The sequence below is a fragment of the Spermophilus citellus genome (genome assembly GCF_964194105.1).
Source record: "Spermophilus citellus genome assembly, chromosome: 1".
Lineage (NCBI taxonomy): Eukaryota > Metazoa > Chordata > Mammalia > Rodentia > Sciuridae > Spermophilus > Spermophilus citellus.
Window position 1 is genome coordinate 235,368,552 of NC_138182.1, and position 24,404 is coordinate 235,392,955.

The 24,404-nt window shown below is 33.6% G+C and overlaps 1 protein-coding gene across 1 annotated transcript in view; it reads left to right on the forward strand.

Annotated features, from left to right (window-relative positions):
* ADAMTS6 (ADAM metallopeptidase with thrombospondin type 1 motif 6) overlaps positions 1–24,404 on the forward strand; it is a 286,548-nt gene that overhangs the window by 178,808 nt on the left and 83,336 nt on the right. The window contains exons 15-16 of the mRNA XM_081281992.1: positions 588–651; positions 14,085–14,187. Coding sequence (XP_081138118.1) covers positions 588–651; positions 14,085–14,187 — 167 coding nt within the window. The remainder of the gene's footprint in view (positions 1–587; positions 652–14,084; positions 14,188–24,404) is intronic.

The window sequence follows — 24,404 nt, forward strand, 5'->3', positions numbered from 1 at the left end:
CTCCTACCTGGTAAGCATATAGCATCAGATTATGAGTTTTGTTGAATATGACTTAACTGGCTTTTAATTACAAATAAATTATTTTTAAATTCATTTATTGTACTAGGTACTATGCTATAATTAGAAAATATATTAATTATATTTTCTTAAGTATGTAAGTCATGACAATTAAATTTTATACATTACTCATAGTAAACTAACTTAATTTTTATGTTCAACCATAAGTTTGCTAACTACCAGCGTGTTATTTTAATAATAAAATAACCACATTTGCATTTTAAAGTAAATTTTAATTATGTAAAATTGTGGATGTGTAACCGACATGATTCTGCAATCTGCATTTGGGGTAAAATTGGGGGTTCATAACCCACTTCAATCTAATGTATGAAGTATGGTATGTCAAGAGCTATGTAAAGTTGTGAACAACCAATAAAAAAAAAAAAAAGAAAAGAAAAAAAAAAGAAATGTCCTAGTCAATAAAGGCATGCATTGATTCAAAAAAAAAAAGTAAATTTTAATATTTTCATTAAGCAATATATGTATTCTTTATTGGAGAGATATATTCACATGCTAAAATGTTTTTTCAGACCTTCAGGAGGTGGAAAATATTGCCTTGGGGAAAGGAAACGGTATCGCTCCTGTAACACAGATGTAAGTAAAACCAAACTCTGCTATGAAAAATTAGCTTACTTTTCCCCTAGAGCAAGGAAATATTTTAAATTGTAAGCTGTTTGATCAGAAATCCATGTGCATGAGGGTCACATGGATTTCCTAAATGGTTAATCATGAATGGAGCTGGCCTAAATTCCATCAATACTGTCAACAAGTGTCAAAGGGGAGCTCCAGCAGTAGGAGCAAATACATTCTTCCCCAATAGGCATGGAGAGAGAGCTACACACAGCCTGAGCTGCCCAGCCCCACAACTCTCAAAACTTGACTGCCACTATCTTTCTTTAGTCCACCGGGATCAACCTTATTATGTTCTTCAACCCAGTTTATGTTTGTCACCACAAGAGGCCCTAGGCTCCCACATCATTCCTCACCTCTTGCCATTGAATCCCATAAGACTCTGCATATTACCTCTTATGTTCCTTTTCCTATCCCTGCCAAACTACTAAAACTTTTCTGTACCCTGCAGATTCATCACCAGCAATATCTCTTATACCCTGACTTTTCTGGTTTTTCTTTCCTTCACCTTCTTGCTGCAATAAAAACCACTCTCCTTTGAATCTGCTGCTTCTATTATAGATTCCAAACTGAAAGCTTCTGTTTTCTCCCTTTTCTCTGATGACTGGGCTTAAAAATGGACTGAATATCTTTGACATGTAAATGGATCAAATATTTCACCATTCCTTCAAGATCATGTTTCTTCCTATAACTTTGAATTTCATGATATCAGACTATTAACCTACTGCCTTTTACTCTCATGCCCTCCAGTCCTGCTTCTGTTTTATTTTCTTGGTGATTTCATGTCAATGAATGTTCCAGTATCTTCTCTTTAGGATGTTTCCATAAGCATACAGACATGCTTTCTATCTAAAAACAAACCACAAAACCTGTAGTTGTTTTCTCATTTCTTTGCTCTTCTTTGAAACATATTTCTCAAAAGTCTTATCTATACATATGGAATTCAGTCTCTTCTAATTTTTTTCTAAAATTGCCCCTGTCAGGTTTCTGTCTTCATCATTCTGTTGAGTGCTTTTGTCAAGTCACAGATGACTTCTGTGTTTCCCCTTGGAGTTTTCATTGTCCTCGACTTTCATTAGGTTTCCGTCACTACAAGTTTTTTGTTGTTCTTTCACATTGCTGCTTACTTCTCATTCTCTTTACTCCTTCTTACTCTTTTCTTTTTCTCTTACTCTTAGAGTACCCAGGGGTTAGTGCTTGGCTGCCTTCTCTGCTCTATCAATACTCATTTCCTTAATGATCTCATCCAGTTTCAGTGCTTTTGATACAATTTATATGCCATTTGACCCCCAAATTTTTATCTTCAGCCTAAATTTCTTCCATGGATTCCAGGCTCATATGTAACTATCTGATTAGAGACTTTTTTTAAACCTTTTTTTATTTATATATAACAGCAGAATGTATTGCAATTCTTATTACACATATAGGGCACAATTTTTCATTTCTGTGGTTGTATACAAGGTATATTCACACCAATTTGTGTCTTCGTACATGTACTTTGAATAATGATGATCATCATATTCCACCATCATTTATTGATTAGAGACTTTTAATAGACATCTAGTACTTAGTGGATGCAAGCGTTATTTATAGTTCCATAAACCTGTTTCTCCAGCAGTGTTCCCCATCTAAAGATGTCAAACTCCATTTAAACAAAAAACCTTCAAGAGTCTCTCTTGACCCTTTTCTCTGTCTCACAGCCTATATACAATCCCTCAGGAAAATCTGTTGATTTTGCCTACAAAATATGACACAGATCTGACCACTTGTCAATACCTTTGCTGCTACCACTGGGGCCTGAGTTACCACTGTGTTTCACTGATTCCTTTAGTAGCTTCTTAGGAGGATTTCCTATCACTACTCTTGTCTCCTCCAGTTCTTAACATAGGACACAGAGTGAGCCAAATCATCCTTTACTCTTCAATGCCTTCTTATTTTACTCAGATTCAAAGTCCTTACATAGCCCTGCAAGGTCTACACAAGCTGGCCTCACTGCTTCTCTGAACTCATCTCTCACCATTTTCCTCCTCACCTTCCTTAACCACTCCCACCTTAGGAGCTTTTACATTGGCTGTTGCCTTTGCCTTATATCCTCTTCTCCTAAAATACCTACATGGCTGAGTATTTCATTTTATCTTTACTCACTCTCTCTTCAATTAGGCCTAGCCAGAACAATGTACTTACAATTTTAATCCTCCTTGCTCCTTATAACCCTGGGACTTCCAACCCTACTTATCTGGCTGTGTTTTCCTCTGCCTTCTAACATGCTCTAGTTTATCATACCTCATTCTGTTAAATTTGGATCTCAGAGTAATTACATGTAGGTTCAATTATAATGATCTTTTCAAATTATCAGCATTATTTGTTCATTTTCTCAAGTGAAAAATTATTCAATAATTAAATGCCTAGTTTATGTTAGACTTTCTAGGGTGAGAAAGATAATTTGTACCCTCAAGGATCTTATAATGACCTGAGAAATTATTTAATTTTAGAAAATAACAGTATAATAAGTGATATGGTAGAGTACATGAGGCACCATAAAAGAACATATAATTTGCACTTAGGCTAATTAGAATTTTAGGAATTTTCTCTTTTTCTCATAAAAAGCTAGAAATCTGAAAGGCATATGGAAGCTGATCAGAGAAGGAGAAGGTAGCGATGAGAATATTCTAGACAGAAGGAAATATTAATTTGGAGATATTAATAAACTACTGAAAGATCCTTAGATTCATGTTTTAGGTGAGGATGGGTAGGAGAAAGACAAGAATACAATATTACAATAATAAGCAAATCAAGAAGAATTTAGGGATATTGATGAGAATGATAGAAGTGTCAAGCCATAGGCTTGAACTAGGAATGATAGAGAAATCTAAAGAGGGCTAACAGAGAAAATTAAGGACCTGTGCCTTCAAAACGTCACAAAAATTAAAGAAACAGTATATAATAAAATAAAACAGGGTGAAGGGAAATAGAAGCTGAGGAGATCAGAGAAGATATGACAAGTGAGAATATTCTCAATGACGACAAAAAGAGAAGGTGGCCATGGAAGTACCTACTTACCCTTGAGTGGAGGTGAAGGAGCCCAAAGAACTTTAAAGCTATTGAGTTCAGAGGGTCTTCCGTGTAGGTGTTGCAGTCATTCAGAATGATGTTAGAACGTAGAGTATATATACAGTGAGACTGTGAACTAGATATAAAAGTCCTTAATAAGTGAGGAAGAGTGACCCTCTTTCATTAAGCTAGATAGAGGTTTGGATGAATGGCATAAATCTCAGAGGAATGGAGATTTTATACATGGATAGAAGATGTGGACACATACAGTATATCAGACTGTTAGGTAGGAGGGAGAAACTCAGACACAACTCTCAACTCCCAATTGTTTTCATTAAAATATAATTGTAGGAGTGTGGACACATTTAGGCCCTAATAATATAGGTGTTGTGTAACATGAATAATGTATGATGGGTAACAGAAAAAGAAAAAAAAAGTCAGACATTTTGGGCTTATTTTTTATTACCCATGAGTTGTAGTAGTTGCTCAAATTGTGGAAGTTATTACTGGTAGGTTGGCATTACTACATTTGTCTTCTGTTTCAGCTTTGAACAAATTATAAGGAGATACAGTTAAGGTAACTGAATAATGAATACATAAGTAATTAATGATGTTTTCCTCATTAATCTCAACTCTACTAATTTAGAACTTGAAGCAGTTCAGTTACCATACTGTCTAAGTTAATAAAGTTATCTGAGTATAATTTGTGTAAAGCTAGGGCCTGCTTTAATATAATGTAATATATGACAATTTAAATTTTCCAGAACAACTAATCTAACCCAGTGCTGACCAATGAACTTTCTTCCATGATGGAAGTATTCTATGTGCATTGTTCAGCCTGGCAGTCACCAGCCCTAATGTAATTGAAGAACAGAATTTTTAAATTCAATTAATTAAAATTTGGAAACCCACATGTGGCTAGTGGTGACCATATTGGACAGTATAGAACTAGACAGTTTAGCGGAGCAATAGAAAAATAAACATTATAATTATAAAGAGAGTTGTAAATTTTACATAGAAAATTCTCAGAACAAATCAATCTATTTTTTTTATATACTGGGGATTAAACTCAGGGGCACTTGACCATTGAGCCACATCTCCAGCCTTTTTTATATTTTATTTAGAGACTGGGTCTCTCTGAGTTGCTTAGTGCTTCACTGTTGCTTAGGCTGGCTTTGAACTGGCAATCCTCCTGCCTCAACCTACAGAGTTGCTGGGTTTATAGGCATGCACCACTGTGTCCAGCTCTAATTCATTTTTAAAATACAGTCAGCCTTTGGGCTGGTGTTGTGGCTCAGTGGTAGAGTGTTTGTCTAGACATGTGAGGCACTGAGTTCGATCTTCAGCACCACATAAAAATAAAATATTGTGTCCACCTAAAACTAAAAGATAAATATTAAAATATATATATATTTTTTTGTCAGCCCCCTATATTCACAGGTTCCATGCTGGCAAATCCAACTTACTTTGTATTGAAAATATTCTTTTAAAATAGCTTCTGGCCAGGAGTGGTAGCACACACCTATAATCCCTGACTCAGGAGACTGAGTCAGGAGGCTTGCAAATTCAAGGCCAGTCTCAACAACAAAATAAGGTTTTAAGCAACTTAACAAGATCATGTCTCAAAAAATTTAAAAAAGAGCTGGAGGTGTAACTTAGTGACAGAATGCCCCAGTACTGCCCCCCCCCAAAAAAAATTGAGTCTATACTGAGAACGTACAAAATTTTTTCTTGTCATTCTTCTCTAGACAATAGAACAACTATTTACATTGTACTCTGCATTATAAGTAATCTAGAGATGATTTAAGTATACAGAGGATGCATATAATCTATGCAGGTACTATGCCATTTTATAAAAGGGATGTGAGCATCCATATATTTTATCCTTTGCAATGGGAAGGAAACACAAAAAGGCAAGTGGAACATTAGAGCACCTGAAGTACTTTTGCCCTGACAATATTCAGAGGAAGAGAAGTGATGAAATGCTCCTGTGTTTCTTAGGTATGAGAAAACTGTTGGAAGATCTCCTCCCTGTTCCCTCAGCAGATTTCCTTCGTGGTTTTCTTTCTTTCTTTCTTTCTTTCTTTTTTGCCAGGGGACCACATGCCCTTAAACTCTCAAAACAGTCATTAGCAAAAGGAGTAGAATTACTATAATTGGTTTAGACTAATACTGATTTACCTCTAAAATGGGCTTAAGGTCACCTTTCCTGAGCCAAAAATGTCAAAGTTGTATTAGCAAGAAATCATGAAGTAGACATTGTGTAAGCCATAGGGTCTGCCTCAGAGCTCTTTCAATTTCCACAGAAGTAGTAGAAGTAGCTGCTGATAAAATTTGCAGAGCACATAATTATGTACCATAGCTATGATTGTAACCATCTTCCCTTCCTATGTGGAGAGAAGTTCTCTCCCTTCTTCTCACTAATGAGTTGGCTTGGTGGGATCTTTAAAATTCCTATTCTTTCAATCTAAATCTAGAAAAACATAATACTTGTAAAGTTTTGGTGTAATCTGTTCTGTTACAACCTTGTTTCTGTAGCACAGATTAGCCCATAACTAATTGTGTTATTTTTGCCACTAAGTAAGGGAAATTGTATTATACATGATGACCATTCACCTTTGTCTGACATTCCTTTTGCTCAGTTTAACCAAATACTGTCATAGAAGTCCTTATTGTGTGTTTATCCCTTCCTTTGAGCCTATTTCAGCTTTTTTTTTTTTAAGATAAAGGACTATATTTACTCTAGTATTTGTTTGGAATTTGCCATATATTTTTAAAATTGTGCAAGTATTTTTTTTTTTAGAATTGTTATTGTTTTTGTTGGGCATCTGTGTTTGAGTTGTCTGCCTACAACCCAATTTTTCCCATATGCCTGTTATTTTTAGTGTGCAATTTTGTGGAAAGAGATTTTTCTGGAATGTATGTGTCATATTAGAGGAGAAACTCCTTTATTTAAAAAATCTATTCTAAGACTTTCTAATATATAGACTATATCGTAGAACAGGGAATAAATAATGAAGATTGCGTTGATTGGAGATGAGATTGAGTAATGGAAGCAAGAGTATTTTCTCCTTAGCAAAGAATAAGTATCAATATATACTCATTATAGAGAATGGCTTCAATGTTCTTTTTTCTCCATAATGCCCAGGTGTCTGTTATTTGTGATCTGCTCTCACTTAAAAGATTCAAAAGAGTGCACTTTTCTAAGTCCAACCTCCTTCCTTAGTGCACGTTTTACATAATCTAATACTATGCATGTCATACTTAATGAACCTGTAAAGTAAGATCTGAGGGAAAACTTTCCAACTAGTTAAAATCAGTTTGACGGTTAAGAACTAGAAAAGAATTCGTACGCATTTTTTATTTGTGATCCAAGACTTTTTCTTGAGACTTAAATAGGGATAATACAGGGGATAAATTCAAACAATCTTGGAGGAATTTTCAAATTAGTGCCCAGAATGAGATGTCAGGTGGTGGGGTGGCAGGAGAACCAGCATACTGTATATAGTGTCATGAATCCTTGAGGCTTGTTCTGTGCCTTTTTTAACTTTTGCCCAGTTCAAGTTACAATGGAAAATCTAGGAGCTATTAGGCCAGTTCATGTATATTTGAGAGAATCTACTTGAATTCCTTTTAGAACCATGCAACCCCTTCCATATAACCTGACAATTTCCCAAATAATATTAAAATCTTGATCTCATTTCTGTGTTTTCCTAGTTGGTACTGTGGATTACCACTTAGTTCTCATATATTTTTACTTACAATAATAATTATTATTAGTTATAGATCTCTGATTAGAGTTGTTAGCTTATAGCACTATATTAAAATCACAACTGAAAAACAGAATAAATCAGAAAATCAGAGGAAAAGGAAAACAATGTAAAATAGGGATAGAATCAGTACCTTGGATATCTACCTCAAAGTCCTTCCACTTATTAAAAGTGGATTGCAAACTTTACCCTGAGCTTCCTAGTGAAATGACCCAAATAAAGAGGCAAACATCAGTTCCAAGTTTTATAATGTCTTGTGGAAAGATAAAAAGAGATATACCCACAGTAGACCTGTTCACTATTTGAAGCTTTGATATTCCTCCTATGTGGATCCCTGCACTGGTGAATTGAATTGAACTATATAAAGCTAAGAATACTCTTTTTAATCCAAGTTAGAGGAAAAATTAAAACCTAGAACCATTGTGGGTCAAATAGTCTTTAAAAGTTGTAAGCATAGAAAGAGTATTTCACATTTTCTCCCTAATTCTTACTATAAACATTTGAAGGGTATAGGAGTGGTCGAAGAAAAGAGCTTTCCAGTAGAAAGGGCAGTGTTTGATTAACTATTATCCTTGTTTCAGAAATAAATAAATAAATAAATAAATAAGTCATAGGAATAGAGGCGTCAATTTATAAAGATAAAATCTTCAATCCTTAAAAATTTCGTAAAAGGATGGGCTGGGGTTGTGGCTCAATGGTAGAGTGCTCGCCTAGCACATGTGAGACACTGGGTTTGATATTCAGTGCCACATAAAAATAAATAAATAAATAAAATAAAGATGTTGTGTCCAACCAGAACTAAAATGTGTGTGTGTGTATATATATTTTATATTATATATATAAAATATACATAAATATATATTTTGTATATATACACATATAATATATATACACACACATATATAAATAAAAAATTTTCATAAAAGGGTATTTAACTACAAAATTGCCCTGCCACCTTAATAGCAATATAACCAGGCTATCCATATGGTAGACTTTAAGACTGATTATCTGCATCAGGATGTATTGGACTGGACAATTTGTTTCTTACTTCACCATGAGTCACACTAGGAAGTCTTCAAAAGCAGCTAGACAAGAATCCTTTCTTTGATATGCACATGATGATCTCCATGGCAAAACTGTAGGTAAAGAAAAGATCTGTAGCAGGAACAAACTAATGTTCTTTTCACCTTGAAGCTACAGAGATAATGAGAAACCAGGAGCACTTATTAAAGACATTTAGGAGAACTGGGTAAAGTTTGGTCTAACCAGTAAATCAAGAACTAAAACTGAGTTTTTGATATTGTGAGTTAATCTAAAAGACCTGGCCTTCTTGGTCTTAGAGGGGTGAATTTTATGGAAGCCATAATGCTAAGGGTTCATGGATTCAGAAAACAGTTCTCTTTGGACATAGAGATAAATTAGGCCCTGATAGGTTTTATACATGGGCAAAGGTAAAAACTAAGATGATTTTCTGGTAGGGATATAATGAGAAGTAAATATCTGGGTTTGGTGTTGAAGCTTTTGAAAAATGTTTGTTCATGAACTGCTCAAAAATAGGCTTTTGATTACTATCTGAATGGAATCTCCTTTTATACTGGCATATAAGAATATTGACAAAAATCAGACATTTTGTTTTTCTGAACTATTTTTTTATCCCAATAGCTTAAAACTACCATGCAGAATGTCCTAAAAAGGTAAAAATTGTTACATATATTATAACTATTTTAAGTAGTAGAATTTAAAGGTGAATTATGTAAATACCTTAATTTAATTCTTTGTAAAGAATAAAAATATGGCTGTATTAAGGTTAAGGACCAAATTTTATATCAAAGCTTCCTAAAGGGTATTAGGAACTATGAAGTAAACTCTCCTACATTCCTAAATTCTTAAAAAGAATTTCCTGGTGCTGTTGTTTTCCAAAACCAAGGGGGCAGGTGAAACAAAGATTGATGAGGCTGGAATAGAATTTCTGATGAAATAACTAAGTTCCACTTTGGGTAGAAAGTCACATTATTCCTTTATCTTCAAATATCTATTTTGCCTCTTTTACTTTATGCATCAAGCCTATAAAAAATGTTTGGAGTATAAGGATTTTCCAGATCATGTGCAATCTGTTCTAAAATTTAAGTCTAAATTGTATAGTACTTTGGTGTGTTCTCAGTCATCTTTGCTAGAGGGGCATGCTATTCAGGTTTTTTTTCCCCTTAGTCCATTTGCGTACATCATTCAGAGTGTTAGTGCCTTGGTTGTGTAGATAGGAAAATTATAGTATATATTTGGAGATAGAATTGTGGTGAAAGAGCATGTACTTGGAAATTAAATTGACTCAAGTTCGAATTCTGCCTGTGACACTTATTGCTACTTAATCTTGGTAAGTCACCTAACCTTACCAAACTTCTGTGAATTTCTAAATAAATAGGATCTATATCAAACTTGCATGGTTGTTTGGTAATTAGAAGAAAAGTTAAAATTATATATGTAAAATAGCTCTGGCTATTGCTAGCACTTAATCGTACTCAATTGAATGTTTCTGTTATTATAGATATTTATGCCTTATGGGTTCTAATGTACTTTTATAAATACAAATGTGTTGCTTTTCTGGAAAGGAAGAAGAAAATTAAGTGTTGGGAGTGTTGGAGGCAGATCTAATGTAATAAGTTAAAGCAAAAGTGTATTTGATATGAAAACAGAAAGGAAAAAGCAGCAGAAAGTGGGGAAAAGGAAGTTGAAATTTTACACATTTCACAGTTTTCCCCCGAGGCTGTAGAAGTCATTGTTTCTTCCCAGCCTGCCCATTTCCTTTAGGAACTGGAGAGAAAAAGGGAAAAGGAAAGGGGAAGGCATTTTCATTTTCATCCTTTTTCATACTGTTTACTCAGACATTATATAGTATTTTCAAAATTTTCCACATTTGTGGGGCATCTTAAGATATATTTTTCCCTCAAGATCAGGGCATTTGGGGGCATATTTCACAAATAAAAGAAAGAAGGTACAAAGGAATTTTGGACTTGTATAGGTCACCCTATTCTTTGGAATTAAACTCTGATTAGAACCCCAGCAATAGAAATATCACTGGAAAGTTTGTCAGCAGAAACTCAGACTTCTTTATGTAGCAACTTTATGCCTCAATGAGTTATTATTATTTTAAAAAAAATATTTATCTAAAATAAAATGTATTGGGCTGGCAGTGTAGCTCAGTGGTAAAGCGCTTGCCTGGCATGCAAGAGGTCTGAGGTTCAATCCCAAGCACTGCAAATAAAAATAAATAAGTAAGTAAGTAAATAAATAAATAAATAAATAAATACAATGTTAAATTTAGTGAAAAGGAGGTGTTCCTAAACTATCAGAATAATTGAAAGCACAAGATGATTTGTTTATAGAATGTGCTAATTTACATAGATCTCTGAAAAACAATGGTCATAAAGACGTTAATATTAATTTTTTAAATTTCTTTGCATTAAGAAGACCAAAAGTTGCCGACACCTGCAGCTTTGCTCTTTGAATTTATGGGTTGGTTTTTTAGGAGAGAATGCTTGGTTAGCATTTGCTCTAGGAGACTGAAAACCTGTCAGGCTTTAAATAAAACCTTTGTTGCTTATGCCTGCTGTTGTATGTTATGCTTTCTGGACAGTGTCAGCATTATTATCGTTAAGTAATTACAAAGCATTACTCCTTAAGCTTCATTATTCCTAAACTAAACAAAAATGGATTTACCTCATTTTTCTTTCAGAAAATACTCTTTCCTTTGATTACTCTTATTCTTTTGAACCAGCATATAATACTCCTACTGAGCCTATTTTAATCAAACAGATTCAGAGCATTCATGATGGGAACATTGACATTAGAACAGAATTCTAGAGGATGTATTCAAGGATCAAAATGACATGGGATCAAGTCCCTGAGTCCACTGTAGTTCTCTCAAGCCATTCTATTCTCTCTACTTTTTCTGCAAACAGCCTGAACACACTTCAACTCAGGGCCTTTGCATTGAGTTTCCTGAAACACTTTTCACAGATGTGTACATAAGTCATTTCCTCGTTTTTTAAAAACTCTACTCAAATGCCGCCTTAGAAAACAATTCTCTAACCTTATTATATAAAACAACTTCCCTCCCACCTCACTATCAATCTCCTTACCCTGCTTTTTGTTTGTTTTCTTATCTCCAACTAGAGTAAGCTCCATGAAAGCAGAGACAGAGCATATTTAGTTTTCTGCTGTAACCCCCGAGCCTAGATTATATCTGATATATATTAAATGATCTATAAATACTTTCTAGATGAAAGAAGGATACTTAAGGCCATTTCTTGGTGCCTTATTTCAAGAAAACTAATGCTAAATCATGATGTGTTCATAGGAATGCCATCAAGGCCTAGATACCTTTCAGTTAAGCAGTTAGAGCTATTCAGTGTGAATCCAGAACAAAGGAAAACCACTTGGTTATAGGAAGGTAGGTTTGGAATGGAAGTAGGGAAGAATCTGCTAATTATTGCAGCTTTGTCTTTGATCTATCCTTATATAGATGTTTATATAGATTGTATGGCCATGTAAGGATGATTGTAGAGGTTATCTAAGCATCTTATGCAAATTATATTATATCACCTTTAATACCACTTCCTGAAAGGTATGATTCTGTATTGACTCAAAAATTAATAATTGCTTTTGATTTTTCTGTGAAATGCTACAAGATAAATGTATCTATTATGGAACATTCTAAATCAGGGTTTGGCAAATGGTACCACCTAGGACAAATCTGATCTGTCATCTCTATAAATATTTGTATTGGAACACAGACATGACCATTTGTTTAAATGTGGAAACTTCTGCTATTATTGTGGTATTTAGAATGTCCAGAGTATGCTCCCATTCCGATGAAGGAGGTGTCCTCACACCCTGAAATTATTACTAAGAAATCATTATGAAATTAATTATAACTACCTCATAAGAGTGTGTTGAAAGGAATCAAATAGATAATGCATGTAAAGATCTCTGATCAGTGTGCCACAAATTAGTGCTTAGCAAATACTAGCAGCTATTGTTATTTTTAATATTTTTATTATACTGACCCTGAGAGTGACTATCAGAGGAAGAATAGAACAGAAATTCTATGAAGTATTGTAGAAGTGCTTTAATTAAATAATAATACCCTCCATTTGACTCTTTATTTCTTTTCAAAGAAATCACTAACAGATAGTGAAAAACAGCATTTTTTTGTTTGCTTTTAGCACATGACCCTTATGATGCCTTAATTTGTTAATTCAGGGATTTATTATGCATTAGTATTTATATATGAAATATCATTTATTCTTAGGCTTCTATGAAGTCCCCCCTTTCATCTAGAATACCTTTTTTCAACTATTCTTTCTTTCTTTTCTTTTTTTTTTTTTTTTGGTATTGGGTATTGAACCAGGGGTACTTTGAGAAAGGTTCTCACTAAGTTGCTTAGGACTTTGTTAAGTTGTTAAGGCTGGTCTTGAACTTGCAATCCTCCTGTCAGCAACCAGAGCCATTGGGATTACAGACATGTGTCACCACACCTGGTCCCTACTCTCCCCAAATCCTTTATGTTTCCTAACTGGCTCAATACCTGGTATGCTTTGAAACATACCCAAGATTTTCTTTTTCAACCAGTGTGTCCCTAACTAACCATATGACACATTGATCTTTCACCAATAAACAGCACCTGTAGATAACCTGTAGAATTTGTTCTATGCTATGAATATTGCCTGAAATAATTCTGTAGCTTTACCCTTATGGCTTGATTTTCTAGCTACATTGAAAACTGGGCTTGGATGAACTTTTGGGTGGTTGGTGCTTTATAAGTATTTAAAGATTACATGAAAACTTGTACCTATATTTCAAATTACCTGTATTTTTAAAAATTGATATTCTTTAAAAGTAGACTTGCTGCATGGCAAAGCCACTGACAATTTTTATTCCTTAAAAATAGTTAGAAAAGAAAAGCACTCCTGTAATCTCAGTATTCCAAAAATCTAAAGATTAGCAGTCCATGAAATAAAAGATCCTGCAAACATGTCCTTCTAGCATGGTACACTATATAGTTTATGATAGTTATTTTTCATTTTTATTAAAGGCAATCAAGAAGAGTAATTTAACAAAGAGAATCATTAGGTTTGGCATTGAGAGTATTATATTTTAATGTGCTAAAATATTTTAAAGTTCAGGGCACTTCACAGAGCATAGGTCTGCTACCTCAACTAAAAGGACTTTCGGTTTTAGTTTTTTCATCTAGTTTTTGTGTACGTTTATAAGGAGATACATGATGGATTGATTACGAAATAGACAATGACATGTGTCCCAGGGTAAATTTATATTGAAACTCCTTAACACTTAACTGTTTAAATGACTTCAGTTATATCTTCTATAGCTAAGATTACAATTTAGATACTTGAATCTGAATACTGATTATCAAACAGTAAATCAAATGCCAAAATTAAAGCCAGAATAAGGTAGTAAGCTAATATGATGGGATTGAGGTAATTTTAATTTTAGAGACGTTGTCCCTTGGTTTTGGTATTTTACAACAATGGTACCATTTATTATTTTATTTTATTTTAGCCATGCCCTTTGGGTTCCCGAGATTTTCGAGAGAAACAGTGTGCAGACTTTGACAATATGCCTTTCCGAGGAAAGTATTATAACTGGAAACCCTATACTGGAGGTAATGTATAACCTGGCAGAGCATTCATGCTTGAGAAGTTTCAAATATAAAAGAGTGTTTAACACATACAAACACACCACACAATCATGCAAGTACTAGTTAAATCTACAAATTGAGGCAGAAAGTGCTTGTCTTGTTACAAGGTTTTAGTTTCCCTATGATAAAATTTATATTGCTACAAAGTATTGGAAATTATTTTTAAAACCTAATTCTAAATAACAATTAGAAAAGATATGTACACATCAAAACCATATAATACTTGTTCTGCTTGAGACTTCCTTGGAATAGAGGTGAATCACATAATAATCATTGGATGTTTGTAATCACCACCCAGAGAACAAAGTATACCAATACAAATCAACTTAGAAAAAGGAAATTAGTTCTTTTTTAGTAAAAGGCCAATCTTTCCATAAGAGATTATTCTTTTTGAGGAATTAAGAGATATTTTGCTCCTTAATTTGGGCGTGTTTCAAGTACTAATTATTCAGTAAGCAGAAGATTCTCTTTGCTCCCAAAATACAAATTAGATTTTGTTGAAATTTTCTTTTAGAAAAATTGAACGTACTTTAAAAAAAACTTTTACTGTTTGTTTTTCTAATATCTTACTTTAAAAATGATCTGGCTTAGAATAATATCTGATTTTACGGTAACAACTGTATATCTACCACATAAGTTCTATCACTAACATTTTACTATACTTTATAAATGTCTGTTGATTTCTTTATCCATTTATTAATCCATCCTATTTTTTATATATTTTAAAGTCAACCAAAGTAATTAATATACTTTGTTTTAAATACTTCAGCATGTATACCATTAACCATAGAGCAATTATTTGTTTACTTTTTTCTTTTAAAGTAAGGGGATGTAGGGCTGGAATTTTGGCTTAGCGGTAGAGCGCTCGCTTAGCATGGGTGGGACCCGGGTTCGATTCTCAGCACCACATAAAAATAAAGGCATTGTGTTGTGTCCATCTACAAAAAAGATTCATTCTCTCTCTCTCTCTCTCTCTCTCTCTCTCTCTCTCTCTCTCTCTCTCTCTCTCTCCCTCTCTCTCAAAAAAAAAGTAAGGGGATGTACAATAAAGTGCATGAATCTTAACTATACTTCAACTGAATTTTGACAAATGCACACACCTGTAATATTTTGCTGAGATATAGAACTTTACCATTATCTCCAAATTATTATGGTCATTGTCAGATCATGGTCAGTTCAGGTCATTATCAATTATCATGGACTGAGGGCTTTAAATAACAAAAATTATTTCTCACGGTTCTGGAGATTAGACCAAGATCAGGTGCCAGCATACTACCATCTTCTCATTGTATCCTCACACAGCAGAAAAAAGGGGGAGAGGTCTTTGGACTCCCTATTATGAGGGCACTAATCCCATTCATAAGGGTTCTGCCCTCATGACCCAGTTACCTTCCCATGGCCCCAACATCTAATACCAACCATCACATTAGAGGTTAGGATTTCAAAATATGAACATGAGAGGACACAAGCATTCAGTCCCTAACTCCTCATGGTTCACTATTGTCAATAACTGCCTCTGCCGGCTCCAAGAGGCAACAATTGTTCTGACTTTTTTCCTCAACATAATTATCCTGTTTCAGAACTTAATATAAACAAAATTATGCCATATCTACCACCCATATCTACTCATTTGTGTAGGGCTTCTTTAAACCCAATGCTGTTGAGATCTATACACATTGTTGTATGTAGTAGTCCTTTTTGTTTTATTGCTAAGCAGTGTTCTGTGGTAGTTTTTCCATTCTGCCATTCTGGGTTGTTTCTAATTTTTAGCTGTTCTGAATAAGCTGTTATGAATATTTGTATGTACAGGTTTTTTTGTGAGCATGTTTCCATTTCTCTTGGGTAAATACTTAGGAGCAAAATTGCCAGGCAATAGGGTAGGTGTGGGGCTGGGGTTGTGGCTCAGCAGTAGAGCGCTTGCCTAGTAGGTGCAAGGCACTGGGTTCAATCCTCAGCACCACATAAAAACAAATAAATAAAATAAAGGTATTGTGTCCGACTACAACTAAAAACATATTTTTTAAAAAATAGGATAGGTGTGAATTTACTTTTAAAAGAAACTGCCAGATTTTTTTTTTCAAAATGATTGTACCATATTATATTCTCAACAACAACTTATGGGACTCTGTTTACTCCATATCCTTATTAATATTTGGTATTTTCAGTCTTTCTCTGGAAGGGGTTGAGTAGTGTCTCAATAAAGATCTAATTTTTGTTTTAGGATGATTATGTTGAACATGTTTGCATTTACTTAGTAGCCATTTATATATTTCCTTTTAAACTTTGTGTTCAAATTGTTTGCCTTTTTAAGCAAAGTTTTAATTTATTTTTATTTTAATTGACAAATTTATGAGGTACAGTAAGATATATGTATATGAGGTAATTAGCATTTCCATCTGCTCAATATCATTTCTCTGTACTGGGAAACTTCAAACTCTTCTCTATTTTGAAATATATATATAATAAATTGTTGTAGATTACAGGATGTTAGAACTAATTTCTCCTATCTAGCTATATTTGGGATCTATTTCCAGCCTCCATTTCCCTTCCTTCCCATCTTTCCTAGCTTCTAGTAACCACTGTTCTTCAATGTGATCAATGTTTTTCTCTTTAACAAATGAATGAGAATGTGCAGCATTTCTTACTGTGCCTGGCTGATTTCACTAAACACAATATCCTCTAGTTTTTTTATGTTACCCCAAATGACATAATTTTATCACTTTTTATGGCTGGATAATATTCTACTGTGGTTATAGTCCTATAGACCTAGACCATTTTGTGTGTGTGTGTGTGTGTGTGTGTGTGAGAGAGAGAGAGAGAGAGAGAGAGAGAGAGAGTGGGGGGGGGACGGGGGCAGGGCACTGGGGATTGAACCCAGGGCCTCACAATGAATGCTAGGCAGGTGTTCTATCACTGAGCTAGAGCCCCAGCCCCTAGACAACATTTTAAAAATCCATTTATCCATTGATGTATATCTTGATTGATTCTGTATATTGGCTATTATGAATAGTACTACAATAAAAGGTGTGCAGGTATTATATCTGTCTGGTATAATGATTTCTTTCCCATTCAATAGTGGGGTTTTTGTCTTATATTGTAGTTCTATTTCTTCTTGTTTGAGGAATATCCTTACTTTTACTGTAATCATTGTAATAATGTATGGTCCCACTAAGACTGTATAAGAGTTCCTTTTTTCCACATCAATAATCACCACTTGTTACTTCTTGCTTCTTTCTAACTCGGATATCTCAGTATGGTTTGGACTTGGGTTTCCCCTATGATCGGTAATGTTGAACATTATTTCATATACTTGTTTGTTTGTATGTCTTCTTTTGAGAAATAACTATTCAAGTCATTTGACCACTTAAAAATTAGATGATTATTATTAGTATTTTGCTTTTGAGTTGAGTTCCTTATATATTCTGAATATTAATCCTTTATCATATGGATAAATTGTAAATATTTTCTCTCATTATGGAGGTTGTCTCTTCTCTCTGTTGATTCTTTCCTTTGTTGTGCAAAAGCTTCCTAGTTTGATATACCATCATTTGTCCTATTTTGCTTTTGTTACCTGAATTTGGGAGGATATTTTTAAAACATCATGACCTATACCAATGTCCTGAAGTATTTCCCCTATGTCCTCTCTTAGTTGTTTCATAGTGTTTTACTTTTTGTTGCTGTGACCAAAAGACCTGACAAACGCAATTTTGGAGAAGGAAAATCTTATTTGGTGCGCCCAGTTTCACAGGGGGTTGTGGCTCAGCGGTAGAGCACTCACCTACCACGTGTGAGGCCCTGGGTTCCATCCTCAGCACCACATAAAAAGAAATAAATAAAATCAGGGTATTGTGTCCAACTACAACTAAAAGATAAATATATTTTTAAAAGAGAAAGCATCAGTGTTTTAACAATATTAATTCTTCCAATCCATAAACATGGATGTCTGTGTGTGTGTGTGTGAGTGTGTGTGTATGTGTTATGTTTTTCAAATTCTTTATTAGCATTTTATAATTTTCATCATGGAAATCTTTAACTTTCTTTGTTAAATTTATTCCTAGGCATTTTAATTTTTGTAATCATTGTGAATGTTATTGCATTTAAAATTTTTTTTATCAAGAATGTTATGTGTACAAAAATGCTACTATTTTCTGTATGCTGATTTTATATCCTGCAATTTTACTGAATTTATCAGTTTTGGGTTTTATACATATCCACACAATTATATCTTTTGCAAACAGGAAAAATTTAACTTTCTTCTTTCCAATTTGAATGTTCTTTAATTTCTTTCCTTATATAATTGATGTGCCTCACACTTCTAGTACTATGTTATATAGAAGAGGTGAAAGTGTTTTATTACAGAACTTGGAAGAAACATTTTCAATTGTTTTCTATTTAGTATGGTCTGATGATGGGTTTGTCACATATAACCTTTATTATGTTGAGGTATGTTTCTTCCATATCTAATATGTTGAAGGTTTTTGTCATGAAGAGAGGTTGAATTTTATTGAATGCTTTTTCTGTGTTTATTGAGATTATCATATGTTCTTTCCTTCAGTCTGTTTTTATGTTGTATTACATTTATTGGTTTATGTATTTTGAACCATTTTTGTATCCCTAAGATAAATTCCACTTGATCATGCTGTGTAATCTTTTTATGTGCTGTTGTGTCTTGCTTTCTAGAAGTTTGTTGAGATTTTCTATATCTGCCTTCATTAGTGATCTTCATCTATAGTTTTCTTTTTGTTATGATGTTTTTGTCTGGTTCTGTATCAGAATAATGCTACCCTTATAAAATGAGTCTGGCAGAGTTGCTTCCTTTTCTGTTTTTGGAACAGCTTGAGTAGAATTGGTGTTAATTCTTCTTTATATGTTTTGTAGAATTTAGCAGTGAAGCCATCTGGTCCTGGACTTTTCTTTGTTAGGAGATGTTATTTTTGATTCAACATCTTTACTCACTACTAGTCTGTTCAATTTTTCCATGTCATCATGGTTTAAATTTGGTACATTACCTACGTTCAGAAGTAGAAACTAAACAACATGCTCTTGATCAACCAATGGTCAAATAAAAATTCGAAAGGGAAATTATTAAAAAAATATTTTGAGACAAATGAAAATGGAAATACAACATACCAAATCCTATGGAATGCAGCAAAAGCAGTATTAAAAGGAAAATGCATCCACTTCTAGGATTTCAATTTTATTTTTGGTTTATAGTTGTTCATAATAATCCTTAATTGTCCTTTGTATTACTGTGGAATCAGGTGTACTAGCTCCCTTTTCACCTCTGATTTTTTTGTTGCTATTGTTTGGGTCTTTTTCTTTGTTTCTTGGTTAGTCTAGCTAACAGTTTGTAAATTTAGTATTTCTTATCAAAAAACAAACTCTTATCTTTTATGTGATATTCCTTTTTTCCATTATAATTTCTGTTCTAACCTTTGTTATTTCTTTCCTTCTATTAATTTTGAGTTTTATTTGTTCTTATAGCCTTTGAGTTTCATTGTTCCAATGTTTGTTTGGAATATTTTTCTCTCTTTACTGCACACCTCCCCATCTCTATGTCTATCTGTCTCTCTCTCTCTCTCCCCCCTTTCTTCCCTCCATCCCTCTCTCTTTTTATTTTTAATGTAGGGGCTTATTGCTATAAATATCCTTCTTAGTACTGCTTCTCCTGCTTTCCCTAGGTTTTGGTATGTTGTGTTTTTATTTTCATTAGTCTCAAAGTATTTTTAAATTTTCTTTTTTATTTTTTAAATTGACCTATTGTTCATTCAAGAACATTTTGTTTAGTTTCCATACATTTGTACAATTTCCAAAGCATCTTTTACTTAATTAATTTGCATTTATTCACAGTACTGAGCATTGAGCCCAAGGGTACTCTACCATTGAGTTACATCCCCATCCCTTTTTATTTTTTATTTTGAGACAGAGTCTCGCTAAGTTTCTGAGGGCCAGTCTTGAACTTGCAATCCAGTAGTTACTGTCTACAGAAAAACCTACTAGACCTATTTATGAGGGAGAACTGAGATTTTAGCAATACTGAATTTTCCAATGCATATGGAAAATATTTCTGTTTATTTATGTCTGCTCTAATTTCTCTGTTATGTTTTGTAGTTTTGGAATACAAGCTCCTGGCACATCTTTTATTAAATATGTTTCTGAGTAATTTATGGTTTTTGTACTATTGTTAATAAAACTTTTGAAATTTTCATTTTAATTGCATGTTCTAGCATATAAAAATAAATTAATTTTTGTATATAACTTCTTATGTTATGGCCTTTCCATATTTCCATATTTTAAAGTTGTATATTGTTTAATATTTTCATGATGAATAGTCTTGGTATCTGGAAGCTGAGATAATCTATTTCTATCTTTATGCCTTTTATTTTTTGTTTTAATGCAGTAGATTGGTCCTCCAGTATAATTTGTATTGATTTTATTTTTTTCTGTTAATATTCTGATTATCTTGATAGATGTTACCATATGGAACCAACCTTCTATTCCCAGGATAAACCTCATATGATAATAATATGTTTACTTTTATATATATTTGTATTTAATTTGTCATGTTTTATTAAAAACATTTGCATATACTTTATAAGGAATAGTGATTCATAAATTTTTTTCTTGTTGCATTTTTGGCAAGTTTGGTAATCAGAGATACTCTTGCCTACAGAAGTAGAATCCGTATTTTGAAAGACTTTGAAGGATTGATATTATTTCTTACTTACAATAAATTTCACTGGTAAATTTACCCAAGCCTATATTTTTCTTTGTAAAACTAATTATTACAAATTGTATTCCTCCGCCTGTAATCCCAGTGGCTTGAGAGGCTGAGGCAGGAGGATGGTGAATTCAAAGCCAGCCTCAGGAACTTAGAGAGGTCCTAAGTAACTTAGTGAGACCCTGTCTCAAAATAAAATATAAAAATGTTGGGAATGTGGCTCAGAGGTTAAGCGTCCCTCGGTTTATTTCCTAGTACCAAAGAGGCAAAAAAAAAGGCTATTCAGATTTTTTTAAACTTCCTTCTGTTTCAGTTTAAGAAATTCATGTTACATCCTTGTTGTCCAATTTAGTAACATGAATTGATGATAACTTTCTTATCTTGTTTAATATGTATAGGCTCTGTAGTGATATATGCTCTTTTATTTCTAATACTGATAATTTATGTCTTCTGTATTTTTCTTACTCAGTCTTGCTTTGGGTTTATTGATTTTTTAATCTTTTTAAACATCCAAGTTTTGGCATTAGTACTATTTTTTGTTGCTTATCTTTTTCTAAGGCTTTAATTTTTCTTTTATATTTATAATGTTATTTATTTTCAGTTATTTTGCTCTCCTACATTCCCAAATTTGATGTGTTCTAACTTTGTTTCTTTCAGTGCAAAATATTTTATTTACATTGTGCTTTCTTCTTTGACCTTTGGGTCACTCAAAACTGAATTGTTTTAGTATTTAAGATTTTCTAGATATTTTTGTTTAGTTGCATTATGATTTAATTTTCATTAGATACATATCCAGAGGTAGGATTGTAGAAGCATATGGCAGTTCTGTTTTTAATGATTTGAGGAACATCCATATTTGTTTTCCACTATGGCATTACCAATTTTCATTCCTATTAAAGAACACATAAGGACTCTGTTTTCTTAACATTCTTGCCACCAGTTTTTATCTTTTGACTTTTAGCTAATAGACATTCTAGTAGGTGTGAGATGATATCTCATTTTGATTTTACATTTCTCTGATGATCAGGGAAAGTTTTTACACTTGATGTACCTACTTGGCATATGCATGTCTTCCTTGGAAAAATGTCTACTCAGGCTCTTTACCAATTGTGTCATTTCTTCTTTTACTATTATTGTTTTATTGTTGAGTTGTATCAGTTCCTTATATGTTTTGGATATTGGACTCTCATTCTATTTTGAGATAGTTTTTGTGTAAGGTGTATAATAAGGATCAAATCTGACTCTTTTGCATGTGAACATCTCTTAGGAAAGAGACTATGCTTTCCTCATTTTTTTTCAGGCAATATCTTTCCCCATCTCTTCACTTTTATTATATGTGTATGTGTATATGTGTATCCTTAAATGTGAAGTCTATCACTTGTAGGCAGTGTGAAGTTGAGTCTTGATTTTTATCCTTTCAGACACTCTATGTCTTGATTGCAGAATTTAATGTTCATATTTAAAATTAATATTGGTAGGTAAGGACTTACTATTGCCATTTTGTCAATAGTAAGTTTTGTTTTTTAGGGGGCTATTTTATAGGTTCTTTTGATCCTTTTTCTTCTCTTGCTATCTTTATTGAATTGATGTGTTGTATGAATTGATAAGTTGTATGCTTTGATGCTTTCTGTTTCTCTTTTGTGTACCTACTAGGATTTTAGCTTCATTGTAGTTACCATGAGATTTACATGAAGCCTCTTATAGTTATAACCATATATAAAAGTATACTTTTACTTGTTTTATGGTTTTGATGTCACATTTTAAAACTTTTTATGTTGTGTATCCTTTAACAAATTATTGTAGCTATAGTTATTTTTAGTATTTTTGTGTTTTAGCCTTCATACTAGAGTTGTGATTTACTTACCACCATGAGAATATTTAGAGTATTCTGAATTTTACTATATCCTTACATTTACCAGTGAATTTTATTCTTTCATGTGTTTTTATGTTACTAATTAGCATCCTTTCATTTCAGCTTGAAGAACTCCCTTTAGCATTTCTTGTATAGCAGGTCTAGTGGTGATGAACTCCTTCAGCTTTTGTTTGTCTGGAAAAATCTTTAGCTCTCCTTTATTTCTGAAAGACAGCTTTGTCAGGTAAAGTATTCTTGGTTGGCAGTTTTTTTCTTTCAGCCCAATGAATGTACCATCCTATTCTCTGCTGGCCTGCAAGGATTGCAGAGAAATCTTTTAGTAGACCTTTGGAGTTCCTTTGTATGTGGTGAACTTTTTTTTTCTTGTTTCTTTCAACATTTCTTTTATTTATTTACTTGGTACTGGGGAATTGAACCCAGTGCCACTTTACCATTGAGCTCCATTCCAGGTCCTTTTTATTTTATACTTTGAGACAGGGTCTCACTAAGTTGCTGAGGCTGACCTTGAACTTACAGTCCTCCTGACTCAGCCTCCAGAGTCACAAGGATTACAGTTGTGTGCCATCATGCCTGACATTTTCCTTGATTTTTGATAGTTTGATTTTATCTTTGTGAAATCTTTGGTTGAACCTTATTGGGAAACTTTATACTTCATGTACCTGGATGTCCATTTCTCTTCTTATATTTGAGGATTTTCAGCTATTATTTCTTTACATAATCTTTCTTTTTTCTTTTCTCTCTTTTCTCCTATCAGGATTCCCATAATGTGAATGTTACAGTTGTTTAAACTTCTCATTGTTTTCATGTATTGCTTATTTTCTAATTTCAGTGAATTGTCCATCTGCTGTCTTGTAGCTTCTTTAAACTCCCCACCACCACCACCACCACCACCATGCTGCTGGGAATTGAACCCAAGGCCTCATGCACTCTAAGTTCATGCTCTACTAACCGAGTACACTTCCAACCCAAACAATTATCTTTACTTCTTTGACAAACCATTTACAACTCTCCATTTCTTTATGGCTAGTTACTGGACTATTATAGTGTTCCTTTGGTGGTATCATATTTTTTGCATTTTCTGTTTTTTGAAGTCTTGTGCCTTCACATCTGAAGAACTTACCTCCTCTAGTCTTTACTGACTGGATCCTGGAATGATGCATCTTTTCCAAATAGCCCAGTTAGGAATCTGAGCTCTATCAGGACTTGAGTATCATCATGTCTACTCTACAGCTCTTTTTTCCTCTTGAGGAAAAATTCTTAAGATGGTATGCTCTCTCTGGATCCCACAAAGCTAATGCTAAAGAGCCTCTTGTTTATTTTCTCTAGGGTGGTGCCCATTAAAATGCCTAAGATGTGTGCCTTTGTGGAATCCCACAAAGCTGAGCCAGAAGTCCTTATTAGGCCCTTGCACTCACCGTCTATAAGGTCATGCTTTGACTGCTGGCCTCAGGGAATGGGCAGTAGATAGGCAGAGTTTTAGGAGTGCCCAAGGGCCATTTGTGGAAGAGTCTATAGGTATGCATGGACTTTCTGATAGAGTCAATGGAGTAGTTAGTTATGCCTCTCTTCTCTGCTTCCAGTTCATCC